General features: G+C 50.4%; 1 protein-coding gene across 9 annotated transcripts in view; it reads left to right on the forward strand.

The window, feature by feature from the left end:
• KIF1B (kinesin family member 1B) overlaps window positions 1–24184 on the forward strand; it is a 137537-nt gene extending 113353 nt beyond the window's left edge. For all 9 annotated transcript variants that reach the window (XM_063145497.1, XM_063145503.1, XM_063145499.1 and 6 more), the window contains 19 exons: window positions 596–758; window positions 1461–1551; window positions 1828–1946; window positions 2061–2116; window positions 6772–6880; window positions 7610–7676; window positions 9017–9101; window positions 9239–9344; window positions 14041–14155; window positions 14995–15128; window positions 16040–16101; window positions 17809–17954; window positions 18442–18681; window positions 19158–19229; window positions 19384–19505; window positions 19871–20020; window positions 21512–21704; window positions 22683–22801; window positions 24068–24184. In XM_063145497.1, coding sequence (XP_063001567.1) covers window positions 596–758; window positions 1461–1551; window positions 1828–1946; window positions 2061–2116; window positions 6772–6880; window positions 7610–7676; window positions 9017–9101; window positions 9239–9344; window positions 14041–14155; window positions 14995–15128; window positions 16040–16101; window positions 17809–17954; window positions 18442–18681; window positions 19158–19229; window positions 19384–19505; window positions 19871–20020; window positions 21512–21704; window positions 22683–22801; window positions 24068–24110 — 2192 coding nt within the window. In that variant the 3' untranslated portion in view covers window positions 24111–24184. The remainder of the gene's footprint in view (window positions 1–595; window positions 759–1460; window positions 1552–1827; window positions 1947–2060; window positions 2117–6771; window positions 6881–7609; window positions 7677–9016; window positions 9102–9238; window positions 9345–14040; window positions 14156–14994; window positions 15129–16039; window positions 16102–17808; window positions 17955–18441; window positions 18682–19157; window positions 19230–19383; window positions 19506–19870; window positions 20021–21511; window positions 21705–22682; window positions 22802–24067) is intronic.

The raw sequence follows: 24184 nt of genomic DNA on the forward strand, positions 1-24184 counted from the left end.
GGAGTGGCCTGCCAGAGGAGACTCGGTAGCCTTCCTGAGTTTAAGACAGCTATAAAGACTGATCTCTTCCGGCAGGCCTATCCAGTCGAATTCTAAGATGCCTGGCTGTTACTTTAATAATGTATTAGTTTTATATATTTTTAATCAGTTGTATGTATTTTTTAGTATTTTTGTATTCTATGTTATTCCCCGCCTCGATCCAGAGTGAGAGGCGGGTAAGAAATATTATTATTATTATTATTATTATTATTATTATTATTATTATTAATAGAATCCAGTTGTCCCTAAAACCGCTTTTTGGGGGGAGTTTTTATCTTACGAATGTATCATGGAGCGGGAACCACAAGCTTAAAGATACGCATGATCAGATGGTTGTCGAGAATCCCCTTCAGCGCTCCCAGCTACAGGATTGTCCCCTTGGGGCCTTCTCCTCCTCCTTTTCTAGAAGTTGGCAGGATTTGTAGCCTGAACACAACTACAGCAGGAGGGCGTGACGTCCCCTTGGGAAATCTCGAAGGGATTTCGAGTCACTCCTTGTGAAAAGAGTGCTGGGCGTGGTAGCACCTCACGGGGCAACCCTCCCGTTCTGTTTCAGACCTGAAGTCTGGCACGTTGCTGGACGGCAAGATGGTCATGGAAGGCTTTACCGAAGAAGTCGGCGACCACCTGAAACTGGGCAGCGTGTTCACGTTCCGCGTGACGGTACTACAAGCTAGCGGGATCCTCCCGGAATACGCAGATATTTTCTGCCAGTTCAAGTAAGCACCTGCCCTGTGGGCCACATCTAGGGATGGATGCGTCTGTCACTTTCTGTTCAGAGTTCTTTCAAATCTTAAGAGGATGGGCGCAAGCTATCATCCGAGGCTGCAGGGCGTGAAATAACGGGCTTAAGTTACAAGAAGGCTGATTTCGGTTGAACATCAGGAAAAGCGTCCTAACAGTCCGAGTAGTTGGACCCTAGAACCAACTGCGTATGGAGGTGATGGACTCTCCATCGCTGGAGGTATTCTAGCAGAGACGGGGCATGAAATAACCGGCTTAAGTTACAAGAAGGCTGATTTCGGTTGAACATCAGGAAAAGCATCCTAACGGTCCGAGTAGTTGGACCCTAGAACCAACTGCGTAGGGAGGTGATGGACTCTCCGTCGCTGGAGGTATTCTAGCAGAGACTAGTCAGCCGCCTGTCAGGGATGCTTTGAGGAGGATACCTGCGCTGAGCAGGGGGGTTGGAGCCGACGGCCGAAATGGCCCCTTCCAATGACACGTCCTCTTCGATCAGCTTTCCCCCAATCTCCAGATGTGTGGCCCTGATGGCTTGGGGGGCAGGGGAGTTTCATCCCACACATCTGAAGAGCCCCTGATTGGGGGAAAAGCTCGACGAAAAGCATGCAGGTTTCTGGGTGGGAGGGACTTGGCAGCAGAACCGTCTGCACTTGGCTTGATTCTTCTCCTCCTCCTAGCTTTCTTCATCGACACGACGAAGCTTTCTCCACCGAGCCCCTCAAGAACAACGGCCGAGGGACGCCTCTCGGCTTTTATCACGTCCAGAATGTAAGTGGAAGTTGGCCGACGGGGGAGTGGGGACTCCCGAGGCGGCTCCCTTTGGGTGGGGCGGGCTTCTTTCGACCCCTGGGAATCGGGATACCCCTGGCCTCGATGTTTCATTTAAGAAAGCGCGGGCGATGTCTCTGTGCGTGACAAAGCTGTCGCTAGAATGGAGTTCCAAACAGGGACACGCCCTCCACCTCTTCAAGGATGGTGCGGCTGACGGGCTGAAGGCATTCTAGTTGTTTCCTCTGATGCCCCGTTCCTTGTCTCCTCGGGCAGATTTCCGTGGAAGTGACGGAATCCTTTGTAGAATACATCAAGACGAAGCCCATCGTGTTCGAAGTCTTTGGCCATTATCAGCAGCATCCGCTCCACCTGCAAGGACAGGATATCAACAGGTACCGGAACGCAGATTTTATTTCTTTATTTGATAAAACGTTTGTCTCCCGCCCTGTATCACGAGAGTCTCAGGGCGGCGTAGACCCAAGGATAACTGCCTCCTTTCTCTGCAGCCCCCCGCAGCCATCCCGGCGGTATTTCCCTCCTCCCATGCCGCTCTCAAAGCCAGGTAAGAACCACTTTTCACTTTCCGTACCTCACGGCTTCACGCAAAATGTAATAAGAGGAGAAGAAATAGAGAGTGAGCCCATTTTCCTGACACTGTCCCAGCTTAGGTTGAAATAAAAAATTCCCAGCCTGCAAAAACATTTAGTAGCCCACCTGTACATACTTTGGTCATTTGGCCCTTAAGGTGAGGGGTGGGGAGGTCAGCTTGCTGCAGCTTTCTTGCGTGGTTGCCTGGAGGCTTCCTTCCCGCACCATAGGCGAGTGTCTGTTTGCAAGCTGAGAGGGTTCCCTTCAGTCACATTCCAAGCACACTATTATTAAATAGGGTCGAGGGCCCAGATGAGAGGGTGCAGCAGCCCTGTCTGTAGCACATCACTCGGTCTGCTTTGGCAGCCCTGTCTTATTGGTGCTGTTCAGAAGGGCACCTTAAACCATGGCTTTAACCACAGTGATTAAGCCAGAAAGCCGGGCTGTGTTCTTAAGGCACCTTAAATCACGGCTTTAACCATGTTGAATGAAGCAAAATGCCTTTTTCACTGTGGTTAAAGCCATGGTTTAAGGTGTCTTCTGAACACGGCCTGGCTTTCTGGCTTAATCTCCATGGTGAAAGCCATGGTGTAAGGTGTCTTCTGAACATGGCCTGGCTTTCTGGCTTAACCATGACGGTTAAAACCATGATTTAAGGTGTCTTCTGAACACGGCCTGGCTTTCTGGCTTAACCACCATGGTTAAGCCATGGTTTAAGGTGTCTTCTGAACGGGCCCACCGACTCATAAACCGTTCTGTTCTCAGTAACACTCCCTGACCCCCAGCTTGCTGCAACAATCCTTTGATTTTCTCTGTTTACTTTTCAATTGTGCATGTTGAATTTTTCTGTTCTCCCCCTCCCACCCACCCCGACCTTTCTTCTCTCCCACCAAATCTCCTTGGCCTGTCCTTTTTTGAAAATGCCCCCTCTTCTCTTGCCGTTGCCTGCGCGCCTCATCGCTTTCCCCGCCACATCCCTGCTCCCCCCCCCGCCCCCCGGTTACCCTCATCCACCCCACTGCCTTTTCCAGACCATGAGAGAAAAATTGAGTTGATCAGGTATCTCATGTCTGGCTATGTGAACGTGCACGTGCTGAACACGTTCTCCGAGCACGCCAACGTGCTCGCGTCCTCCGCCGTGGCAGCTTTCCAGGATGGGGCCGACCAGCTGCCGCCGTTTCTCTTTCTGCCGGTCCCCAGCTGTCAGACCGAGCGGTTCCCCAAGCGAGATGGTCAGTAGCCCAATCCCATCATTGGTAGATGTAGGAACAGCTCCTTCCCTCTCTTTCCGCGGACCTGAACCTTGGCCTTTTGCCTCCAGCACTGCCGTGGTTTTCGGATGATCGTATCTCAAATTAACAGAACGGGAAGCCGTTCAGGGTCGTATCCAACGTTGCACTAGCAGAAACCAGCGCATGCACAATGGGGAAACTACCCCAAACCAGTTGTGTGTTGTTGTGTAAGAGCTCGTTCTGGCTAGTTTTAATTTCCCATTGCACAAGGGTTGGTTTTCAGGGGAGAGGCCGTAGCTCAGTGTGATGGAGCCCCTGCTACGCATGAAGAAGGTCTCAGGTTCGATCTCCGTCTTCTCCAGGCAGGGCGTGGAAAAGAATCCTGCCTGAAACCTTCAAGAGCTGCTGCCGGTCAGTGTCGACAATACTGGGCTAGATAGACCAATGGTCTGGCTCAGTATAAGGCAGCTTCATACGTTCCATTAGTTCAATGACACCGTTGGATACTACCCATTGTTGGAAAATTATTAGTTCAGGATGTTTATTTATTTTTATTTATTTATTACATTTTTTATACCGCCCAATAGCCGAAGCTCTCTGGGCGGTTCAGAGTGTTAGTTCTGAAACTCATTAACCTGTCTGGGCCGCAGAGGCTTGAACTAATATTTGTTAGCAGTAGTATACAGTGGCTCAGCTATAACAGCTAGACACGAATGAGACAAAGGATTTCTTGGTAAAGTTTAAAAGCAATCCTTTACTGACAGATATAAATAAATTTAGCACTTGGCACTTATATACAAATATACTCACAGACGTTCAAAATTACACAGCATACATCGAGTTGGGGTAACATGAGGGAAGGGAAGGTACCTTACAAAACACAGCTACTTTTATAATAAATCCTGTACAACTGATGCAATCACTAATTGACCAATTAATGCAAATGCAGTCCCAGACAATAATTCAATTATACAATTAGAGTCCAGCTGCACCGTCCCCGGGTAACAGTAATACAAATACAAAACACGATCCATTCCAGGATTCCAACACCCATCTCCTCTTTCTCCAGACAGGAAGATTGTGGTTAACAGCTTCAAAACAAGCCAGGATATGAAATCACGGGTTAAAGTTGGTTTAATATTCCGGTTTGTTCTTAAGCTCGCAGCCAGGGTTTTCTGGTTCAGACAACATGGGAAACTATAGTTAACAAGAAGACTGCCTGGCTTGTTTGCCAGCCGGCTTGCACAAAGCGACCGTATACCCTGGCAAAAGGCTCGGACGTATCTCGGCTTATTAAGCCCAGAGAAGATTTTCCAAATGCGATCACTACTTGCATTAGCATGATTTTTTTCCAGAGAGCAGTGTGGTTTCTAAGAAAGGCCAGGGTTGGGCAGGGTCCAGGCCCTTGTACAACTTCTTTGGTAGTCTCATAGTAGAGTTTTCTACAGCGTGCAAGGCTGTATTAGAATCCTACGTATCTGTTTGTTTTCACTTGAAAAAGATCTATAGATATAGATATACCATATTTCTTCGATTCTAAGACGCCATCGATTGTAAGATGCACACTAATTTCAGTACCACCAACAGAAAAAAAGCTTAGATTCTAAGAAATAATAAATGCACCCACGATTCTAAGACGCACCCCGTTTTCAGAGATGTTTATATGGGGGGAAAAGTGTGTCTTAGAATTGAAGAAATACGGTAGATATAGATTTTGGTAGTGGTGGAAATGAAAAGTAAACCACGTGATGGCTAAAAATCCCAAAGGATTGAAAAGGGCTGATGCGGGGTTACAAAGAAAGCCGGGCTGGGTGCCGCCTCCTCTCCCTGGCGACACTTTGTAAAGGGGTGTTTTGGTGGGTCTCCATCTTCACCATCATCCATCCTACCCCAGCGGTCTCCATCTGCAACGCTTCCTGGCTCCTCCCTCCAGGGCCCTGGTGGTTCCCTCCATGTTGGCTGAAGACGGAAGGGGTGGCCCCGAAATTTCAAAAAATGCCAGCCTACTGCAGCTTAAAGCTCTCTTTAACAGCCTTTCCATCTTTTAGAACGATGGAAAAACATTTCCATCTTTTAGAACGGGGATAAAATGTGCAAACACTGGGGAACCAGTGAGTGACAGGTGGTCGGGGGGGGGGGGAAGGGGGCAGGCCTGGGAGAAGGGGGTGTGGCGATCTGGGACAATCCCGGAGGTCCGGATCGGGACCCCACGTGGGCCAGCGTTCATCCCCCCTGCTCTAAAGCTCTCAGAGATTCCACCTTGCGACGGATCAATATTAATCGCCGAATGCCAAAGTCAAACTTCAGATAAAACGTGCTGCACAGTCAACTCTTGAAAGATGATGGTGGGGGACAACTTTGGTTTTGGGATATATATATTTAAAAATCACGTTTCCCGCAAAATCCTACCCTCTCCCTGAAAGCCAGTTGCTTGCTTTGGGCATGAGCTGTAATCGGAGGCGGTTGTCCGAAATACCTGAGCCTGCCTCTGCACAACGAGCGTTTCTTTGCGGTGCTGTTGGGCTGCATCACTTCGTACCGGCCGTCTCCTATTAGTTGGCCGCTCCAGCCAGATGTGATGAGCTCATGGCTGCCGTTTGGACACAACGGCAGCTGTTGTTTATGTAGGAGGCCAGCTATGAACGGGCAACCGATTGCTCCACAGCCATGTTTTTCGGCGTTCTTCATGTGACATCTCTCCCTGCCACTTAAAATCTGAGCTACATCTGCACGGACGCTTCTCGTGCATCGACCATTTGGGTTCAGCGCGGCGTAGTTGTGAGAGTGTTGGACCGGGACTCGGGAGATCTTGGTTTGAGTCCCCATTCGGCCTTGGAAGCTCACTGGGTGACACACTCTGAGCCCGACCTACCTCACAAGGTTGTCGGGAGGATACGACAGAGAGGGAGAGCGTCACGGGGGCCTTGGCTTCCTTGCAAGAGGAGAAAAGGCAGAATATACGTGTAAAAATAAATGAATGAATTAGTTCTGAAAAAGTACAGTAAAAGTTGTCTCCTTCCTCTCCCAGAGCTGTTCAGCCACACACATGCACATAACTGTATTTAGTTTTATTTAAGGGGTTTTAAAGCCGCCTTATGGGGTAACGTCCTCTTTGGGCAGTATAGAAAAAAATCACTTGTGGGTCCCGGCCCATCGCTTGAAGGTCAAGAGTGGATGTGATTTGTGACCTTCCAGATGTTGGTGGACCACAACTCCCATCATCCCTGATGCTTGTGCCATGCTGGCTGGGCCCGACGGGAGTTGTGGTCCTGCAAAAAACTTGAACCCCTCCCCTGATTTAAGCTTCTCTTGTGTGAGTCCAGAGGAACACACCTTCCTTCCTTCCTTTAGTACGGTTTTTTCCCCCTGGGGTGCAAATCGTCCTTTTCTCTTCCAGTCCCTGCCACCAAGCTCAACACCATGAGCAAGCACAGCGTGGGACAGAGCATGATCAAGTACGACCTCCTGGTCTGGTTCGAGATCAGCGAGTTGGAGCCGACTGGAGAGTGAGTTCAGCCTTGACTCCCCATCTCTCTCGGGCAGCCCAGATAAGCCAACATTGCTCGGGCGATCAGCAGAGGGGGAGCTAGGCGATCCCGTGGAAAACTGCAGGGAGGCAGCATTCAGCGAAACGTGGGAAGATCCTCCCTGTGGAAAAAGTTGTTTGAAAGCGGGACAAGTGGCCTTGGGAAGCAGAGGTCTCTCCTTCACTGGGGGTGTAGAGGGACAGGCTGGATCGCCGTCTGTGAAAGATGCTGTAGTTGCAAGATTCCTGAGCAAGGGGGTTTGACTAGATGACCTTCAAGGTCCCTTCCATATCTTTAGCTGTTTGTTTGTTTCCCCTCCCCACTCCCCAGGGGATGAAGGGCAGGATTTTGGTGCTCTGCATTGCCCCTTTCCGTGACTCACAAAGCCAGAATGAAATATGCGAATGAAGAAAAGGTGCAGAATTCGGCTCGTGCAGGATTTTGGGTTGGTTTAGCGCAGAATGGATGCAGGCCTGTGCGTCGGGTCCTCTCCACGTTTTGCAAACCCTCTCTGTCTTGTAGGAGTGGCGGCGGGGCGGTAGCTGAGGCCTCTTCCTCCACAGAGGGTCCTGCCCTTACATTTGATGTGTAGCTTCCTTTACGGGCTCTTGGTTCGGAGGTTGTTCCCCATGAGCTCTTGGGCGGAGGGTTCATTACAGCCTTCTCTCTCTCTAACCTTTGCGCTTTTCTACTCTCCCTCGGCTGCAGATACATTCCTGCTATCGTGGACCACACTGGGGGGCTACCCTGCCAGGGGACCTTTCTGCTTCACCAGGTATTGTGATGCTTAAATGGAAGCTCAGGCGCTCTGTCCGCAAGCAGAGCGGCGCCTCACCTTCTTGAATTCGACCGGGCCCTGCTCCCATCCTCCGGCTGGCGGCATTTGCCACGGTTGACTGGCAGAATTCCTCAGGAACAATATGGTCCCATCTTGGCTCCATCATCATTTCATTTGTTACGGTCACAGACCAGCAAAGTTAATATAAAGGATGTAAAACAGAGTGTAAAAAGTGACACGATAGCAAAACGCAGTTTTGTAGGATTCCTTCAGGTCAAACCTTTACATTCCCTAGCGGGGCGAGGGAGGGTGGACCCATGTATGCACACATGAGCACGTGCTTGGTTGCACGCATGCGCATGGAGAAACAGGGTGCTATTTCCCTAGGGTGAGCCTATGAAAAGGAGGACAGGGCTCCTGTCTCTTTAACAGTTGCATAGAAAAGCGAATTTCAGCAGGTGTCATTTGTATATATGGAGAACCTGGTGAAATTCCCCCTTCATCACACCAGTTAAAGCTGCCCTCTTTTAAATCTGGTCACTGTAGTGTAGCTCCTGCAGCTTTAACTGATGTGATGAAGAGGGAATTTCACCAGGTTCTGCACATATACAAATGACACTTGCTGAAATTCCCTTTTCTATGCAACTGTTAAAGATACAGGAGCCCTGTCCTCCTTTTCATAGGGTCAACCTAAAAATTTCCCTGCTGCTCGCAGTGAGAAAAGAGTGATCTCTCTCAGGATTGTCGGCGGAGGAGACAGAGAACCTTTCCTCGCCCCACCACCTGATCCTGGTAGCACTTGTAACTGCAAGAGTACAAATGGCAGCCCCCCCCCCCCCGGATCCAGTGTCTGAACCCCCAGGAAGGGGGCGACATCCGGGCCCCTGGTTATGCTCTCCCGGTTTAAGGAGTCAACATTCTAGGCCAGTCCCCCGCCAACCTAGGGCCCTCCACTTGCGTGTTGGACTACAACTCCTTTTGTCCCCAGTCAGCATGGCAGGACTTGTAGTCCAGCACACACCTGGAGGGCCCCAGGTTGGAGGTGGTGGGGAAACAATCTCACTCATGGATTAGTAGAGCCCTGTTCGTTAACTCCAAATTTTTGTGGGAGATGGGCTCTCTACGACTACTAGTCCTGATGGCGATATCCCATCTCCGGTATCAGAGGCAGTGTGCCTGTGTGCACCAGTTGCTGGGGAACATGGGCGGGAGGGTGTTATTGCACTAATGCCTTGCTTCTGGGTTTCCCGTGGACTCTTGGCCTGATCCAGCGTGCCTCTTTTTATGCCCCCGAGAAGGAGGGTGAGACGAAAGCATTGCTTCCTTAATTTCCTCAGGGAATTCAGCGTCGGATCACCGTCACGATTATCCACGAGAAAGGCAACGAGCTGCACTGGAAGGACGTGCGGGAGCTGGTGGTCGGTACGTCCTGCCTCTCTCGGATTGTCTCTTTCCCATGCCATGAAAATAAACGGTTTCCGCTGAGTTTGGCCCCAGGCTAAATATTACCCTGATATATATATATTTTTGCTTTCCGCCCCTTCCCGCCTCGTCTCTAGGGCGCATCAGAAACACAGCAGAAGTGGATGAAGCGGCAGTGGATGCAATCTTGTCGCTGAACATCATCTCTGCAAAATACCTGCGGCTTTCTCACAGCTCCAACAGGTAGGAAGGGGTTTGACTTGACTCCATTTGCTCAGCTGGACATTCAAATCCACCCTGCCCCGACTTGGCAGCCAGGTGGGTCACCAAGTACACCTAGGGGTGACCAAATTACACCAGTCTTAAAATCTCTTCACTGGCTGCCAATTAGTTTCCGGGCGAAATATAAAGAGTTGGTGATCACCTTTAAAGCCCTACGTGGTTTGGGTCCAGGCTACCTGCGGGATCGCCTTCTCCCGTACAATCCGCCCCGCACACTCGGGTCCTCTGGGAAGAATCTACTTCAGTCAGCCAAAATTAGGCTGACAACCATTACCCAGAGGACCTTCTCTTCTGCTGCTCCCAGATTGTGGAACGGCCTGCTGGAGAAGACTCGTCAGCTTGACAGTCTTTTAGCGTTTAAGAAAGCTATCAAGACTGATCTCTTCCGGCAGGCCTATCCAGTAGAATTTTAGGATACTTTTAGTATGCTTTTAGGATGTTTTTAACAGTGCATACTGTTTTTAATCAGTATTTTATGCTTGCTGCTGTTCCCCGCCTCGATCCAGTCAGAGAGGCGAGTAAGAAATAAACTATTATTATTATTATTATTATTATTATTATTATTATTATTAGCGGCGCCCTCTAGCTGTGTTGAACTACAACTCCCAGCATCTCCCAGCCAGAAGGTGTTTGACCGATTAATATTGCATATGTTTTCTAGAGGTGTAGCCATGCGACGTCTGTTGCTGCAAAGCCAACAAAATGACTGAGGGACGAACATATTTATGGTTATTTATTTATTTATTTATTTATTATTTATTTATTGCATTTATATACCGCCCCATAGTGGAAGCTCTCTGGGCGGTTCACATAAGATAAAACTGGGATTGTAGTTGTGCAGGGTCATTTTTCAGCCTTTTTTTTTTTGTAACCTTTGGTAGAAATCACACATGCAATTGTAAACCCTTAGAACCTGTGACTTGCCGCCCTTCCATTCTTACGCTCATAACCACGAGGTCTAAGAACCATCTACTTAAAAAAAAAACGACAATACTGAGATCAGCCAGTGCCTTGAGATCGTAAACAGTGTGCTCGATTGCTGTACGGATCGCAGATCTGATGCCGTCCCTGGGTCGCAAATCTATACCGAGAGGATCCAGGCAGGGATTGAGCGAAGGAGGACGAAATTGTGACATTCGATACTCTGGCTGAAGGATTGGCCCAGATAGGTTTGGAACAGAAGGAAGATAGAGAATTATAGAATCGTAGAGCTGGAAGGGGCCTATAAGGCCATCGAGTCCAACCCCCTGCTCAATGCAGGAATCTGAAGATATATTCCATCTTGGAATTAGCAGGGCTATGGGTATTCATAGCAATTTGTCAGGAGCAGAGAAAAAGCCCCACGTGACGCTGACGGAATTCGGCTTCTTTCCACTCTTCGCTTCTTCTTCGTGGTCCCTCCGCAATCCCAGCACCGGTGGCCTCTGCTGGTCACGGAGACCTCCGTTCAGGAAACGTCTCTCAGTTCTGTTTCGGTGAACTTTTGCTCTGTTGTTCGGCTTTCTCAATATATTCTCCTCCCCACCCGATAAAGGCGGATGTGCTCCCATTTTGTAGGAGCGAGGCTGCCCCCTTGTGCCATGAAATGAGTACTGACACTAGGCCAGTTACGTCGTCCTAACGCATCTGGAGGGGGTGAGGGGGCAGGTTAAGGGGGGCAGGTTTTATTCTCTCTGTCTCCGGTTCCCCTGGGGTGTGGCTCCTGCTGGGAAAATATGGGAGCATTGAAAAGTCGAAAATGCCAGCAATTGGGTACACATCACATGGTGTGTGTGTGTGTGTGTGGTTGGTTGGTTTCCTTTCTTTTAACAATCTGTTATCTGCAAATGTGATTTTTTTGGGGGGGGTTGCTGCTTTGGCTGGCCTTTGTTTCTGTTTCCGCCTGCTTGTTTCTTCTCCCTCTCAGCTGATCTCGCTTTGGGCTGCACTAACGAAAGCTTTCTGTGTCTTCACAGGCTCTTCCTTGATAAGGATATGCCTAGGTATTTTCCGTTCGCTGCCTTTGCGCATAAAGATTCTGGCTCGCTAGAATGCTTTATGTCCCTTCCCTTTCCCAAGAAGTAGTCCGTAGCAAATCTCCTAAAGTATTTTGTCCCCCTTTTCTGTTTCTGCTGTCCCTGGGAGTTTGCAGACGCTCCGTTCAGTGGATGAACGAATGCACAAGCACGCATGGACGCTCTTTTTCCATCTTGTGTTCCTTGCACCCCCTCCCCGTGGTCTCTCCAGAGTGTCTTTCAGTTCTGTCGCTATCCCTCTTCTCTTTTTTTCAATGCCCCCCAGCCATGCCTCAGAAGTCAGTGTTCTCGGTTTTATGCACACCTAGAAATCGAGGTGTGAGGATGGCCCCAGCATCTGGCAAAGAGGTGCTTTACGTCAGTGGATGCCATATCTCGCTTTGGAAAGTGGCCGTGCCTAGAGCAGCAGCTTCTGACTTTGCAGGGAAGTGGGTAGCATTGGGGGGGAAAGGCGCTCTCCCTAAATGCATCCCAGAATCAGGCCTTTTAGTACCATAAAGTATCAGCATTTTCTGCTCAACTCATAGAATCATAGAATAGTAGAGTCGGAAGGGGCCTATAAGGCCATCGAGTCCAACCCCCTGCTCAATGCAGGAATCCACCCTAAAGCATCCCTGACAGGTGGTTGTCCAGCTGCCTCTTGAAGGCCTCTAGTGTGGGAGAGCCCACCACCTCCCTAGGTAACTGGTTCCATTGTCGTACTGCTCTAACCGTCAGGACGTTTTTCCTGAAGTTTTGTCATACTGCTCTAACTGTCAGGATGTTTTTCCTGATGTCCAACTGGAATCTGGCTCCCTGTAACTTGATGGCTAACAGCTCAGCAGATAAAGCTTCAGCCTGATGCAAACTCTGCGGCCAGTTTCCAATACAAGCTGATTCCGGACCTGGTGAAGTTTGCAGGGCAGCCCTGCAGACAGCACGTGATAGCAGTCAAGCCAAGAGGTTACCGGAGCATGCAAGTCCAGTGGAAAGGGGCACAGCTGGCATATCAGCTCAAGCCGAAAGGAAAGCTGCCCTCCCCTCGTCTGAGCTGTATCTCCCTCTCTCTGATTTTCAACTCCTAGAGGAGAATCCTCCCTTCCTTCCCATTGCAAATCTGCTGTCTAATAGACAAGATGCTGTGAGTCAGGATTTGTTCAGGCGGATGCTGAGGCATGGCAACAGACTGCGTGGCCAAGAGAAGCCTCTGTGATCAAGGAGAGTCATAGAAACATAGAATCGTAGAGTTGGAAGGGGCCTATAAGACCATTGAGACCAACCCCCTGCTCAATGCAGGAATCCACCCTAAAGCATCCCTGACAGAGGGTTGTCCAGCTACCCCTTGAATGCCTGTAGTGTGGGAGAGCCCACAACCTCCCTAGGTAATTGGTTCCATTGTCGTTCTGCTCTAACAGTCAGGAAGTTTTTCCTGATGTCCAGCTGGAATCTGTCTTCTGTAACTCGTGTCCTGCATTCTGGGATGATGGAGAAGAGATCCTGGCCCTCCTCTGCGTGACAACCTTTCAAGTATCTGAAGAGTGCTACCATGTCTCCCCTCAATCTTCTCTTCTCCAGGCTAAACATGCCCAGTTCTTTCAGTCTCTCTTCATAGGGCTTTGTTTCCAGACCCCTGATCATCCTGGTTGCCCTCCTCTGAACACGCTCCAGCTTGTCTGCGTCCTTCTTGAATTGTGGAGCCCAGAACTGGACGCAATACTCTAGATGAGGCCTACCCAGGGCCGAATAGAGAGGAACCAGTACCTCTTGCGATTTGGAAGCTCTACTTCTATTAATGCAGCCCAAAATAACATTCGCTTTTTTTGCGGCCACATCACACTGTTGGCTCTGTCCACTTTCTGGCCAGCATCGAAACTCCTTTTTGAAGAACCTTTGTGAGGTTTAGATTCCCAGGTTGGCTCCTAGCTTCTTCCCTTCCCCTCTTTTCTCCATGTTCCTCCTTCCCAGAATCCATGTGTGCTGTGTGGAAAGTTCAAGGGGGTTGATCCCTTTTACACATGTGGCCTGTGGGCTTCTTTTCTGTCTGTCTCCACCTTTCTCTCTCTTTCTTTTTGCAACTCTGGCTTCTGTGTTGCTCACCGCCTTGTTAACAACTTAACTTTGCCCCTTCCTCTTCCCCCCATGCCCCAATCCATTATCGTCATCCAAAATTTCACTGGGACAAAATTTTGCATGACGGGCTCATGGTTCCTTCTCTCTCCGTCTAGTTGAAGTAGGCAGATGTGGTGGTGTTAAGACTGGGGTCAGGAGAAGATAGACCTCGATCTACTGATAGACCTCTGGGTGATTTGCAGTTGATCGGCACAGATTTCTTGTTAGACCCAGCTGTCTAAGAAGAGCAGCAACAAAAGACACCTGTCCACCTATCATTTAAGCACCACCAGAATGAAATGGAGCGAGGGGTTGTGGGTTAGAGATCAGAACACATCAGCGGGACGCACAGACTAATTCAGCTCACGAATGCCTTCAGGTGTCTCCCTCCCTTCAAGCTGGCTTCTAAGTTCTTTGCGATGACAAAAGCTGGAGCCCTGGTTCTATTGGCGAAGATCCTGGAAAAAGGGCTCTCGCTGTGGTCCGCTCTGAGGCCTTTGGGTTGTTTTTTTTTGAGGGGTGCACAGCTGAATTGTCTGCTCTGCTCCCTTCAGGACTTTCTACCGCTTTGAGGCGGTCTGGGACAGCTCCCTCCATAACTCCCTTCTCTTGAACCGGGTGACCCCTTACGGAGAGAAGATCTACATGACCCTCTCGGCTTACCTGGAGGTGAGTGTGTCCCTTGGCCACCCCGCCACCCCCATCCCAAGAGCTTGGATCTGAAACGGGGTGGAAGGAAACCCAGACAGGTCAAACGACTCTGAATACCAGAACCAACTGTGAAGGCAGGTGCTCTGCCCTTGTACCCTTGCATAAACCTTCTGTTCTAGGTTGAGAGCTCTTCCCATAGAAAGCAAGCATCTCAGGGATAAGGGGTCTCATCTAGAGTTCTCCTTGTCATGCTAGCTTTCTCCCTGCAGGAAACTTTTCATGGTTAGAAGAGCATTTGGTCAGGCATGCCCCCTACTTTCACTCTGAAGTGGTGTAGTCCGGATACAGGTTTGCCCACCTCACCGGGGAACTAGTCCGTTAGGCGCATTTAAGCCTATCGATTTCTACAAGAAGGGCTGGCTTTCCTCAGTTGAAATCGACAGGACGGAAACCCTTTTAAAGTTTGCCCCAGGTGGGCTTTTTGATTTAGAAACCTTATGAATCAAAGTGGCTAGCAACGCCCAGGGGAAAACGAGGCACAACTCTAAAACGATCTATTTAAGACTTTGTACTTCTAGAGCAGAAAGACCCAAGTACTAAAATCATCTTTAGACAACCGTTTGGGATGTATTGTTATATCAGCATACCTGTCTTATTGAGAGTAACACTTAACTGTGTGAATCGATATGATTTTAATTAGAGTTTGAATTAACCCACTGACGTTTGCCCTGCCCCGCTGCTCCGTTTAGTGAATGCTAACGGATCGGAGCTAGAAATATGTGTGGACGCCTGCCTGCTTTTATGCCGCTTGAGTTGAGGGCGAGAACAGCTTTGGCTTCTTTTCTCCCCCTTCCCAGCTTGACCACTGCATCCAGCCAGCTGTCATCACCAAGGACGTCTGCATGGTCTTCTACTCGCGAGACGCCAAGATCTCGCCCCCTCGCTCGTTGCGCAGTCTCTTCGGCAGCGGCTATTCCAAATCCCCAGACTCGTAAGTCGGACCAGTTGCCGTGTGCGTGTTTGTGGGGATGGGCCGAGGGACGTAAGGCCTAGGAGGCGTGGATCTGCTGGGAGTTCTTGTTGGGGTTATTGATCGAATACAGCCTGGAGCTGGCTGTCTCCTCACAAAGGTTCGAAACGTTGTTAGGGTTGGATGTTGGGAACGTTAGGAACGCAGGAAGCTGCCCTATATGGAGTCAAACCCTTGGTCCATCTAGGCCAGTATTGTCAACACTGACTGGCAGCAATGGCTCTCCAGGGTTTCATGCAGGGTTTTTTCCAGCCCTACCTGTGTGGAACCTGGCTGCCACCTCCTCTTAAACTCTTTTAGTCCCGTGTGGAACCTGGCTGCCACCTCCTCTTAAACTCTTTTAGTCCCGTGTGGAACCTGGCTGCCACCTCCTCTTAAACTCTTTTAGTCCCGTGTGGAACCTGGCTGCCACCTCCTCTTAAACTGTCTTAGTCCCATATGGAACTAAGGGGAGGGGCGAGGAAGGGGAGGGGTGAGGGAAAGTGGGCGTGGCCATCTAAGGAACCTTGGAGGGCTGCATTTGGCCCCCGGGCCTGAGGTTGCCCACCCCTCAGCAAAAGAACCTTGAAATGCCATTGCAGTGGAGAAGTCCGTGGCCTTAATTCATACGTGAAATGGGCCACGCAGGAAAGAGAAAGAGAGTTGATAAAAACACGTGTTGGGTTGCCGTGGCTTAAGGAGAGGCAGCAGTGCCCGGTCTGTGGTGATTTCACACCGCCATGCTGCCGTGTGATATAACTCAGTTGCGTGAACGGATCTCCCCTTGCTTTGAACAACGCAGTCTTTCACGAAGGACTCGGGCCCTTTCTAGAGACTGCCAGTTTGCATTCAGTTTCTCAAATTATCATTTTTTCCTGTTTGTGTGGCAATAGCAATCGAGTCACCGGAATCTACGAGCTGAGCTTGTGCAAGATGGCAGACACCGGAAGTCCAGGTAAGAAGCCGCGGCCTGCAGTTGGTTTATTCCCTTATATGTCACTTTTCTGCCAAAGCACTCAAGGCGGTTTGCAGATTAAAATCAAAGAGGGGGATTCTCGTATGTCCAACCTTCAGGTATCCCTTGAGACAGCTGCAAATGATTGAGGCCCGCCAGTCACAAAATGGTAGTGCTGGGAGTGGAGCCATTTGCAAAATGGTGGCAGATAGAAGCAGAATTTGGCATTATTAGCCGAATGGTGCCGATGATAATAATTCATTATTTCATTTCCATATCGCCCAATAGCCAAACTTCTCTGAGCAGTTCGCAAAAAATTAAAACCGCATAAAATATAAAATGCAGACGCTTAAAACCACAATATAAAAGTACAACCGGGATAAAATCTAGCAGCACTGCTGAGATTGAAAATACAGATTTAAAACAGCAGAACTAAAAGACCAGGATGCGAAAATGCTAAAATACTGGGGAAATATTTGTTGATTGATTGCATTTCTATACCGCCCAATAGCTGAAGCTCTTGGGGGATTTACAAAATTAAGACAATTCAAGTATAAAACAACAGTATAAAACCATAATATAAAATACAATAGAAAAGCACAACCAAGATAAAAACAGCAGCAATGCAAAAATACAAATTTAAAATACAAATTTAAAACAGCAAGTTCAAATTCATTTCTAGACTGTTAAAATGCCGGGAGAATAAAAAGGCCTTCACCTGGCATCTAAAAGCATATAATGTAGGTGCCAAGCGAACCTCCTTAGGGAGCTCATTCCACAGCCGGGGTGCCACAGCAGAGAAGGCCCTCCTCCTGGTAGCCACCTGTCTCACTTCCTTTGGAAGGGGTTGACGGAGAAGGACCCACGGCTCAAATATATGATATTTGTGCATCAATTCCCACTCCAAGAAGCTGTCTCAAAACAACTTACACAAATACAGAAGTCCATAATTAATATTTAACAGGAAAACCTGCAAATCAATATAAACCACAATCGGCACAGTGATATAAATACAATTAAGTACCCTAAAAACATAATCTAAAACAACACAATACGAAAAGTCTTCATCCACGGTACATCCACCCGCAGCCTAGAATGAACACCACAAAGTACAAATATATATATAAACATAATGTATAAATGTATTGCTAGAACTTTATATTGAACATTTATATTCCTCTTTAGTAAATTGCTAAATTATTTGCTGCAGTGATTTGCTTGTGGTAGGGAGTTTCATTGTTCACCTTTTCTTAAGTAAAGTGTGAACATTAGTCAGTGTGTGGTGCAGTGGCTAAAGTGTTGGATTGGGAGTCGGGAGATCCGGGTTCGAGTCCCCACCCGGCCATGAGTGATTTCGGGCCAGTCACAGACTCTCAGCCCAACCCACCTCACAGGGTTGTTGTTGTGAGGATAAAATGGAGAGGAGGAGGATTACGTACACCGCCTTGGGATTCCTTGCAGGAAACAAGGCGGGATATAAATGTAATAAATAAATAAGTAAACATTGGACCTGTCATGACGTCGCCAGGCGTATTCCAGGGAGACTTTGCTGGTCCAGAGGCATGTCGGAAAAGGAAGAACACGATCGAAAATAAAAAGCCCTCAGCCCCAAAAGTTTGTGAACGGGGAACGGCAGCTTTGCCTTGCGGGCCGCCGGGATGGATTCCTTTCGGGTGGCTCTTCACCGGAGACCTTCTGCCTTTTCAGGTATGCAGAGGCGGAGGAGGAAAGTCTTGGACACTTCCGTGGCCTACGTCCGTGGAGAAGAGAACCTAGCCGGCTGGAGGCCCCGAGGGGACAGCCTCATTCTGGAGCACCAGTGGGAACTGGAGAAACTGGAGCTCCTGCTTGAGGTGGGTGATGCGGGAGGGTGTCCAGGAACAGGGGCCCTGGGGGTTCTGCCAGGCCTTGACTTGCTCATTCCACCCACCCACCCCCGAGCCGTAGCCAAAAAACTGCCAGTTAAAACCGCCGGTCGTCAGCTGCCCTGCGATCGTCTCGGCCTGCTCATCTTGGCTGTTGAAACGTTTTGATCTAGTTCCCAGAATCCTTGGGATAAACACTCCCGTTGTGATTTGGTGTGTGTGTGTGTGTGTCAGGGATGCTTTAAGGTGGATTCCTGCATTGAGCACAGGGTTGGACTAGATGGCCTTATTGGCCCCTTCCAACTCGACTATTCTATGATTCTATGAATTTAGGGTTGTCTCCCTGCCCCCTGCAACTAGGAATAGTCCTGATGTGTGGGACTACCGCTGCCATCATCCCCAGCCAGGTTGGGGAGGCTGCCACAAAGAGGCAGAGAAAGCACACATGTTGGACGCTGCTTCTCTTCCTCCTCAGGTCGAGAAGACTCGGCACTTCTTGCTGCTGCGGGAGAAGCTGGGCGACAGCATCCCCAAGTCCCTGAGTGACTCGCTGTCCCCCAGCCTCAGCAGCGGGACCCTCAGCACCTCCACCAGCATCTCCTCCCAGATCTCGTCCACCACCTTCGAGAGCGCCGTCACGCCCAGCGAGAGCAGCGGCTACGACTCGGCCGACATCGAGAGCCTGGTGGATCGGGAGAAAGAGTTGGCCACCAAGGTACCCAAGCCGCCGTCTAAACCAGCGGGGGCGCAGAACCTTCTTCAGCCCAAGGGCCGCGTTCCATCTCGGGGGCCGTATTCCGGTGGTGGGCGGGGACAAAGGCAAAGGGGGCGTGTCCAGGAAACAAAAATACCAGCACAGAAGACCATATGCGCCGGTTGCTGGGGAACATGGAGTGTGCGTTCTGTCACACCGTGTCCTCATTTATTGGTCCCTGGTCAACAGCTGGTTGGCCACGGTGCGAACAGAGTGCCGGACTAGATGGACCCTTGGTCTGATTCAGCCTCAGGGCTCTTCTCATGTTCTTATGTACCATTTCCCACCAGCTGTAAGTCATGTAGAAAGCTAAAGATCACCCCAATGCCCCTTTTTCTCATGTCCTTGTCCCTCCTTAGTCCCAACTAAAACGCCTTTCTTTCTTTCTTTCTTTCTTTCTTTCTTTCTTTCTTTCTTTCTTTCTTTCTTTCTTCCAGTGCCTGCAGCTTCTTACTCACACTTTCAACCGTGAATTTAACCAGGTCTACAACAGCATCAGTGATTGTAAGGTGAGCGAAATACCTGGAGGGTAAAAGCACGGAAGAGTTAGACCGTGTTGGGCGGTCGGCGGAGCTTTTCTGTTTGACCGCTCCGTGCCGAGTGGTCTTACACATCACGGTTGTTCCGGTCGCTCACGGCCGGCCGCTTGTGTTCTCCTCCCAGCTGTCCGACATCTCTCCAATTGGCCGGGACCCGTCGGTGTCCAGTTTCAGCAGCGCCACCCTCACGCCTTCCTCCACTTGCCCATCGCTCTCTGATTCCAGATGCAACTCGGTGGACCAGAAGTGAGTTGAGCTGATGGGAGATGCCCTCCGTGGCTTCCTCCTGTGTTCTTCATTAGACTTACAGCAGGCCTCATCGGGCCCATGGAGCCTGTCTCTCTGCCCCCCTCCGTGAGCCTCTTCGCTCTCCCCCACTCTCCTCTGCTGGCCCTAATCCTGGAGTCTCCAGTGTGGTACCTAAGGAAGCAGTGCTTCCAGTCTCTCCACTAGCGGACTGGACAAGTGCATGGACCAGTCACTAAGCTATGTTCTAGCCTTGGGTGCCTGCTGCTGGGGGCAGTGTCTGAACTGAGCCAATGCCGTTGTCTGCCTTGCTTTGACAGTCTGACCTCTCCTCTTCCCTTTTTTGTTTTCGTTTTTCCTTCAAGGACCCCCGAAGCCAACTCTCGCTCCTCCAGCCCCGGCCCAGAAGGGGAACCCTTCCAATTGATCCCACCCGTGGAAGCCTCTTACTTGGCCAGAGCAGGCAAAAACGAGTTTCTCAACCTCGTTCCTGACATCGAAGAGATCCGACCCGGGTGAGAGCCTCAGAGCCGGAACTGCAAGAGCTGGTCAAACGCGGCGTGTCTGGTAGCCAAAAGGGGGAAAGAAACACCACTATTTGCTTGAGACCTTGCCGTTCCGAGTTGACGGCCTTAGGCTGCCAACTGGGCCCTTGGGTTGAGCTTTTATTGGTAACTGGGTGTGTTTTTGGCTGCTTGTTTTATCTAACCCCCTGTGGCCCTTCAGGGGTGGTTGGGCTACAAGGCCTCGCAGCCCTCACCAACATTGCCAATCGCGGGGACGGATGGGAGTCGCAGTCCCAACAGAATTGGGAGAGCCACACACATTCCCCACCCCCTCACTGAACCTCTCCTAAGCCGGCCTCCTTGAATGGCTTGAAAATAAGGCAGTTGAAATGCGGTTTACATGGAACCAGAGCTGGTGTCGAAGGTCGGCATCGTTGAGCACCTGCTGAGGGCCCACTGATGAGAGACCCCTGAGTCACTCCTCTTCGTCACCATTGCGACCTCATTCACCGGCCTCTCGCTGTGGCCCAGACAGCGGTGGAGGTGAGGAGGAGGAGGAGACGCTATGGCCTCCTTGCTCCCTGGCTCTCCTTGCTCCCTGGCTCTCTGCCTGGCAAGCAAGCAAGGGGGAATCAAGGATGAGAAAGAGGAGGAGGAGTATGAGCAGCCAGTGGGACACTGGCGATAAGAAAGTTGATTCATTGAGGCGGCCTTGCCCAAGCCGCCCTGAGAAACCTGGAGGCCTCGCTCATGACACAGTCAGTGATGCTTCTGTCAGCTGGCTCTGTCTCGAAGGAAGACGCCAAGAGTGGAGTCGAAAGGCCCGTCTGGGGCCAGTGACCCTGCAGCCCTCCCTCAGGCAGTGCTGTCATGTCTAACCCTACTGCCCCTGTTTTGGGAGAAGGTGTTTCAGGTAATCAATCAGAATCAGCTTCAGAACTAGAAGACGCAACGCCAGACACCAGCCAGCCTGTACCAGTGGGGGAGGAAGCTCTCACGGGCGATTCCCCAGCTGGGAGTCAGCCCCCTCCAGAGCTTATCTTCTCAAGGCCAAATCCTACACACTCGGTGGGAAGTGAGCCTTGTTCTGGAGGTGAGTGTCCCGAAGGGTCCGCCGGAAGCTCAAACACACGGGGCGGAAGGAAGGCATGAGAAAGTCCGTTTGATTATACCAGAACCTGCCTCCGCACCATGGTGCTTTTGCGAAGTGGCTTCCTATTCTTCTTGAGCGGACAATTGTCTTGCTTAGTTGGCATAGTTTTGCCTAGGGGAACATTTCCAAGAGGTTAGACTCCCTTCAGGTAGAAGAGGCGTTTGTTGCTTAATAAAAGCTTTGTAGATTACTTAGCAAGCCTTGTCGTTTGCCTCCCATCGAAAGTACGAGCATTCTGAGAGACACGACAAGCGCTTCCCCTGCGGCCGCGGCCTCTTGGCGCCACCTCCCGCCAGGCCCCGCACCCCTGACTCCCTTCCTCCCTCCCTTGTGTTTCGCCTCTTCAGCTCGGTGGTCTCCAAGAAAGGCTACCTGCACTTCAAGGAGCCGCTCTCCCCGTCGTGGGCCAAGCACTTCGTGGTGGTCCGCCGCCCGTACGTCTTCATCTACAACAGCGACAAGGACCCCGTGGAGAGGGGGATCATCAACCTCTCCACGGCCCAGGTGGAGTACAGCGAGGATCAGCAGGCCATGGTGAAGGTCAGTCGCAGATCCCCAGGGGGACCAGGTTGGGGGAAGGGGGGAGCAGGAATTCCAAACTTCTCTCAGCCTCAGGGCCGGATTCCATTTCAGAGAAGGCTCTCGGGGAGCTGCGGTCCAGTGGTGGGCGTGGCCAAAGGCAAAAGGGGCGAGGTCAGAAATGCCACAAACACCAACTTGTGTCGGCACTGGCCACGAACTAAAGAGAGGTACTGGCAGGGAACCACACAGTTTGTGAAAGGAGGAACGATCTTTAGAAGCCCCCTAAGCCCAGCCGATTGAACACTGAGCATAGAATCATAGAATAGTAGAGTTGGAAGGGGCCTATAAGGCCATTGAGTCCAGCCCCTTGCTCAATGCAGGAAGCCACCTTAAAGCATCCCTGACAGGTAGTTGTCCGGCTGCCTCTTGAAGGCCTCGAGTGTGGGAGAGCCCACAGGTCATGGGTTCCATTGTCGTACCGCTCTAACCCCGTCAGGACGTTTTTCCTGATGTCCAGCCGGAATCTGGCTTCCTGTAACTTGAGCCCATGATTCTGTGTCCTGCAGTCTTGGATGATCGAGGTGGTGGTGGAATGGAATCACTTGGAAGAGGGCAGGGGTGCCTGGCTGGCTGCAACCCCCAGCCGGAGCACTTCATGCTGTAACATTTTGTCGCAGGGCCCACTTGTGCTCACTAAGTATGAAGCAGCCTCTCCTTTTTCCTTCCCATTTGCAAATCCCATTGGGCCAATAAGGCAGTGGGGTATGTGTGCTCTACCCCTTCCTGTCCCAAATAAAATGCGGATCAGGAAGGACTCACTGCTAGGTGGAGGGTCGCAAATAATCCATCCAGATCTTGGCTCGTGGGAGACAGAAGCACCTATTGCTTCAGGGTCCCCTTTCCTCCCTGAATCTGTGCAAACTGTGGGTAAGAAATTGCTGTTTTAAGTAGGGTCCTGCAGTTTTTGAAACTTGTGTGGTTATTTAAACCTCCCAGACCCCCAACACCTTTGCTGTGTGCACGAGGTACCGCGGTGTCCTTCTCCAGGCCATCAATGACAAAGACATGAATGACTGGCTGTATGCCTTCAACCCGCTTCTCGCCGGCACGATACGGTAAGAGGCCGCGCGTCGGGACCTCTGAAGCGAACCAGTGCGTCCGTCGGGAAAGAGCCTGGGGAGGCCCTTTGCCCCAGGGAGGGGTGGAGAGAAGCAAAATGGCCCCTGGGCTGCCGATGCGAGGGACGTTGGTGCTATAGCTGGACCAAGCGTGACTCAATCAGGACATATTAAAAGAGCTTGCTTGTGCTCACAGCCAGAGTTTCCCCCTGGGTTTAGTTGTCGAGGGGAAGTCGGAGCTAAGGAGCAGTGGAGGGATGGCGGCGTCCAGGAAGACAGCGGGTCAGGGTTGTGCCCTCCTGCTCAAGACGGGGAAACGGCCAACAGGAAGCAGTCATTGAAATGACAGGAAGTGAGCAGCCATTTAGGAACGGGGAAGAGGCAGTGACCACCCTCCCAGCTCTGTTAATGTTGCGAACGAGAGACACGAGGACCCGATTCCTTGAGCTCACCGGAAGCCCCGCTTTCAAAATCCATCAGGCCGACAGCTGCTTGGTTTTAGCAGCTGCTCGGGAGTCACGTTGAGTTCCAGGAGCCTTCAGCAGTTCATAAATCTGGAAAGCTCAAAGCTCCTCCCGCTGGTCTTTCCCAGATTTTAAACTCTCGTCAACGTGTTCGTTGGTTTGTTCTTTGCTATCGGTCGGCGTCCCATCACATGCACCTGTTGGAAGTAACTCCTCTCAAGAATAAGCCGAGTTCTGTTAGAAGCTTCTCTCAGTAGAAACGCAGCAAAGACCCTAATAACGCTCAAATACTTTGTTAAGATGCAAACAGAGCTTTTACTGACATAGAAGTTGGTTGAATAAATGAGCTACAGCACACACATCTACTCACAACGATCACATCTGATAACAGCAGTAGCAGTAATGATAATGGATAATGATACACAACACAGAGCCGTATATATAGTGCAAAAACTGTACAGTCATCCCAGCCACTAATTGACTAATTGATTAAAAATCCCATGCCACCAATAATTCAATAATTGCATTGTCCAGATGGTGGCCTTGACATTTAAAAGTATTTCTTCATGTCTTCTTCATGTCTTATGTCAATGGGCATACTTAAAGCTCAGGAATAAAGAAAAACTGATCCATTCCAGGATCCAACAGTTTTAGCTGCAGCGCGTCCGAGATCCCAAGGTGCTTGGTGACAATGAAAATGGGGCGAGATGCTAGAGGACGAAAGAGCCGGAGAGAGTGAGAGGGAGCTGGACGTTGCCGCTGTCGCCCTGATTCTCCTCTTTCTCTTTCTGCTGCGCAGGTCCAAACTGGCCCGACGGCGCTCCGGACAGCTGAAGTACTGAGTCTCCCTGGGACGCTCCTCCGATTCGCACCCCCTCTAACACGCCTTCTGATATAGATAAAGTGTTACCTCTCA

This window comes from Elgaria multicarinata, chromosome 20 (genome assembly GCF_023053635.1).
Source record: "Elgaria multicarinata webbii isolate HBS135686 ecotype San Diego chromosome 20, rElgMul1.1.pri, whole genome shotgun sequence".
Lineage (NCBI taxonomy): Eukaryota > Metazoa > Chordata > Lepidosauria > Squamata > Anguidae > Elgaria > Elgaria multicarinata.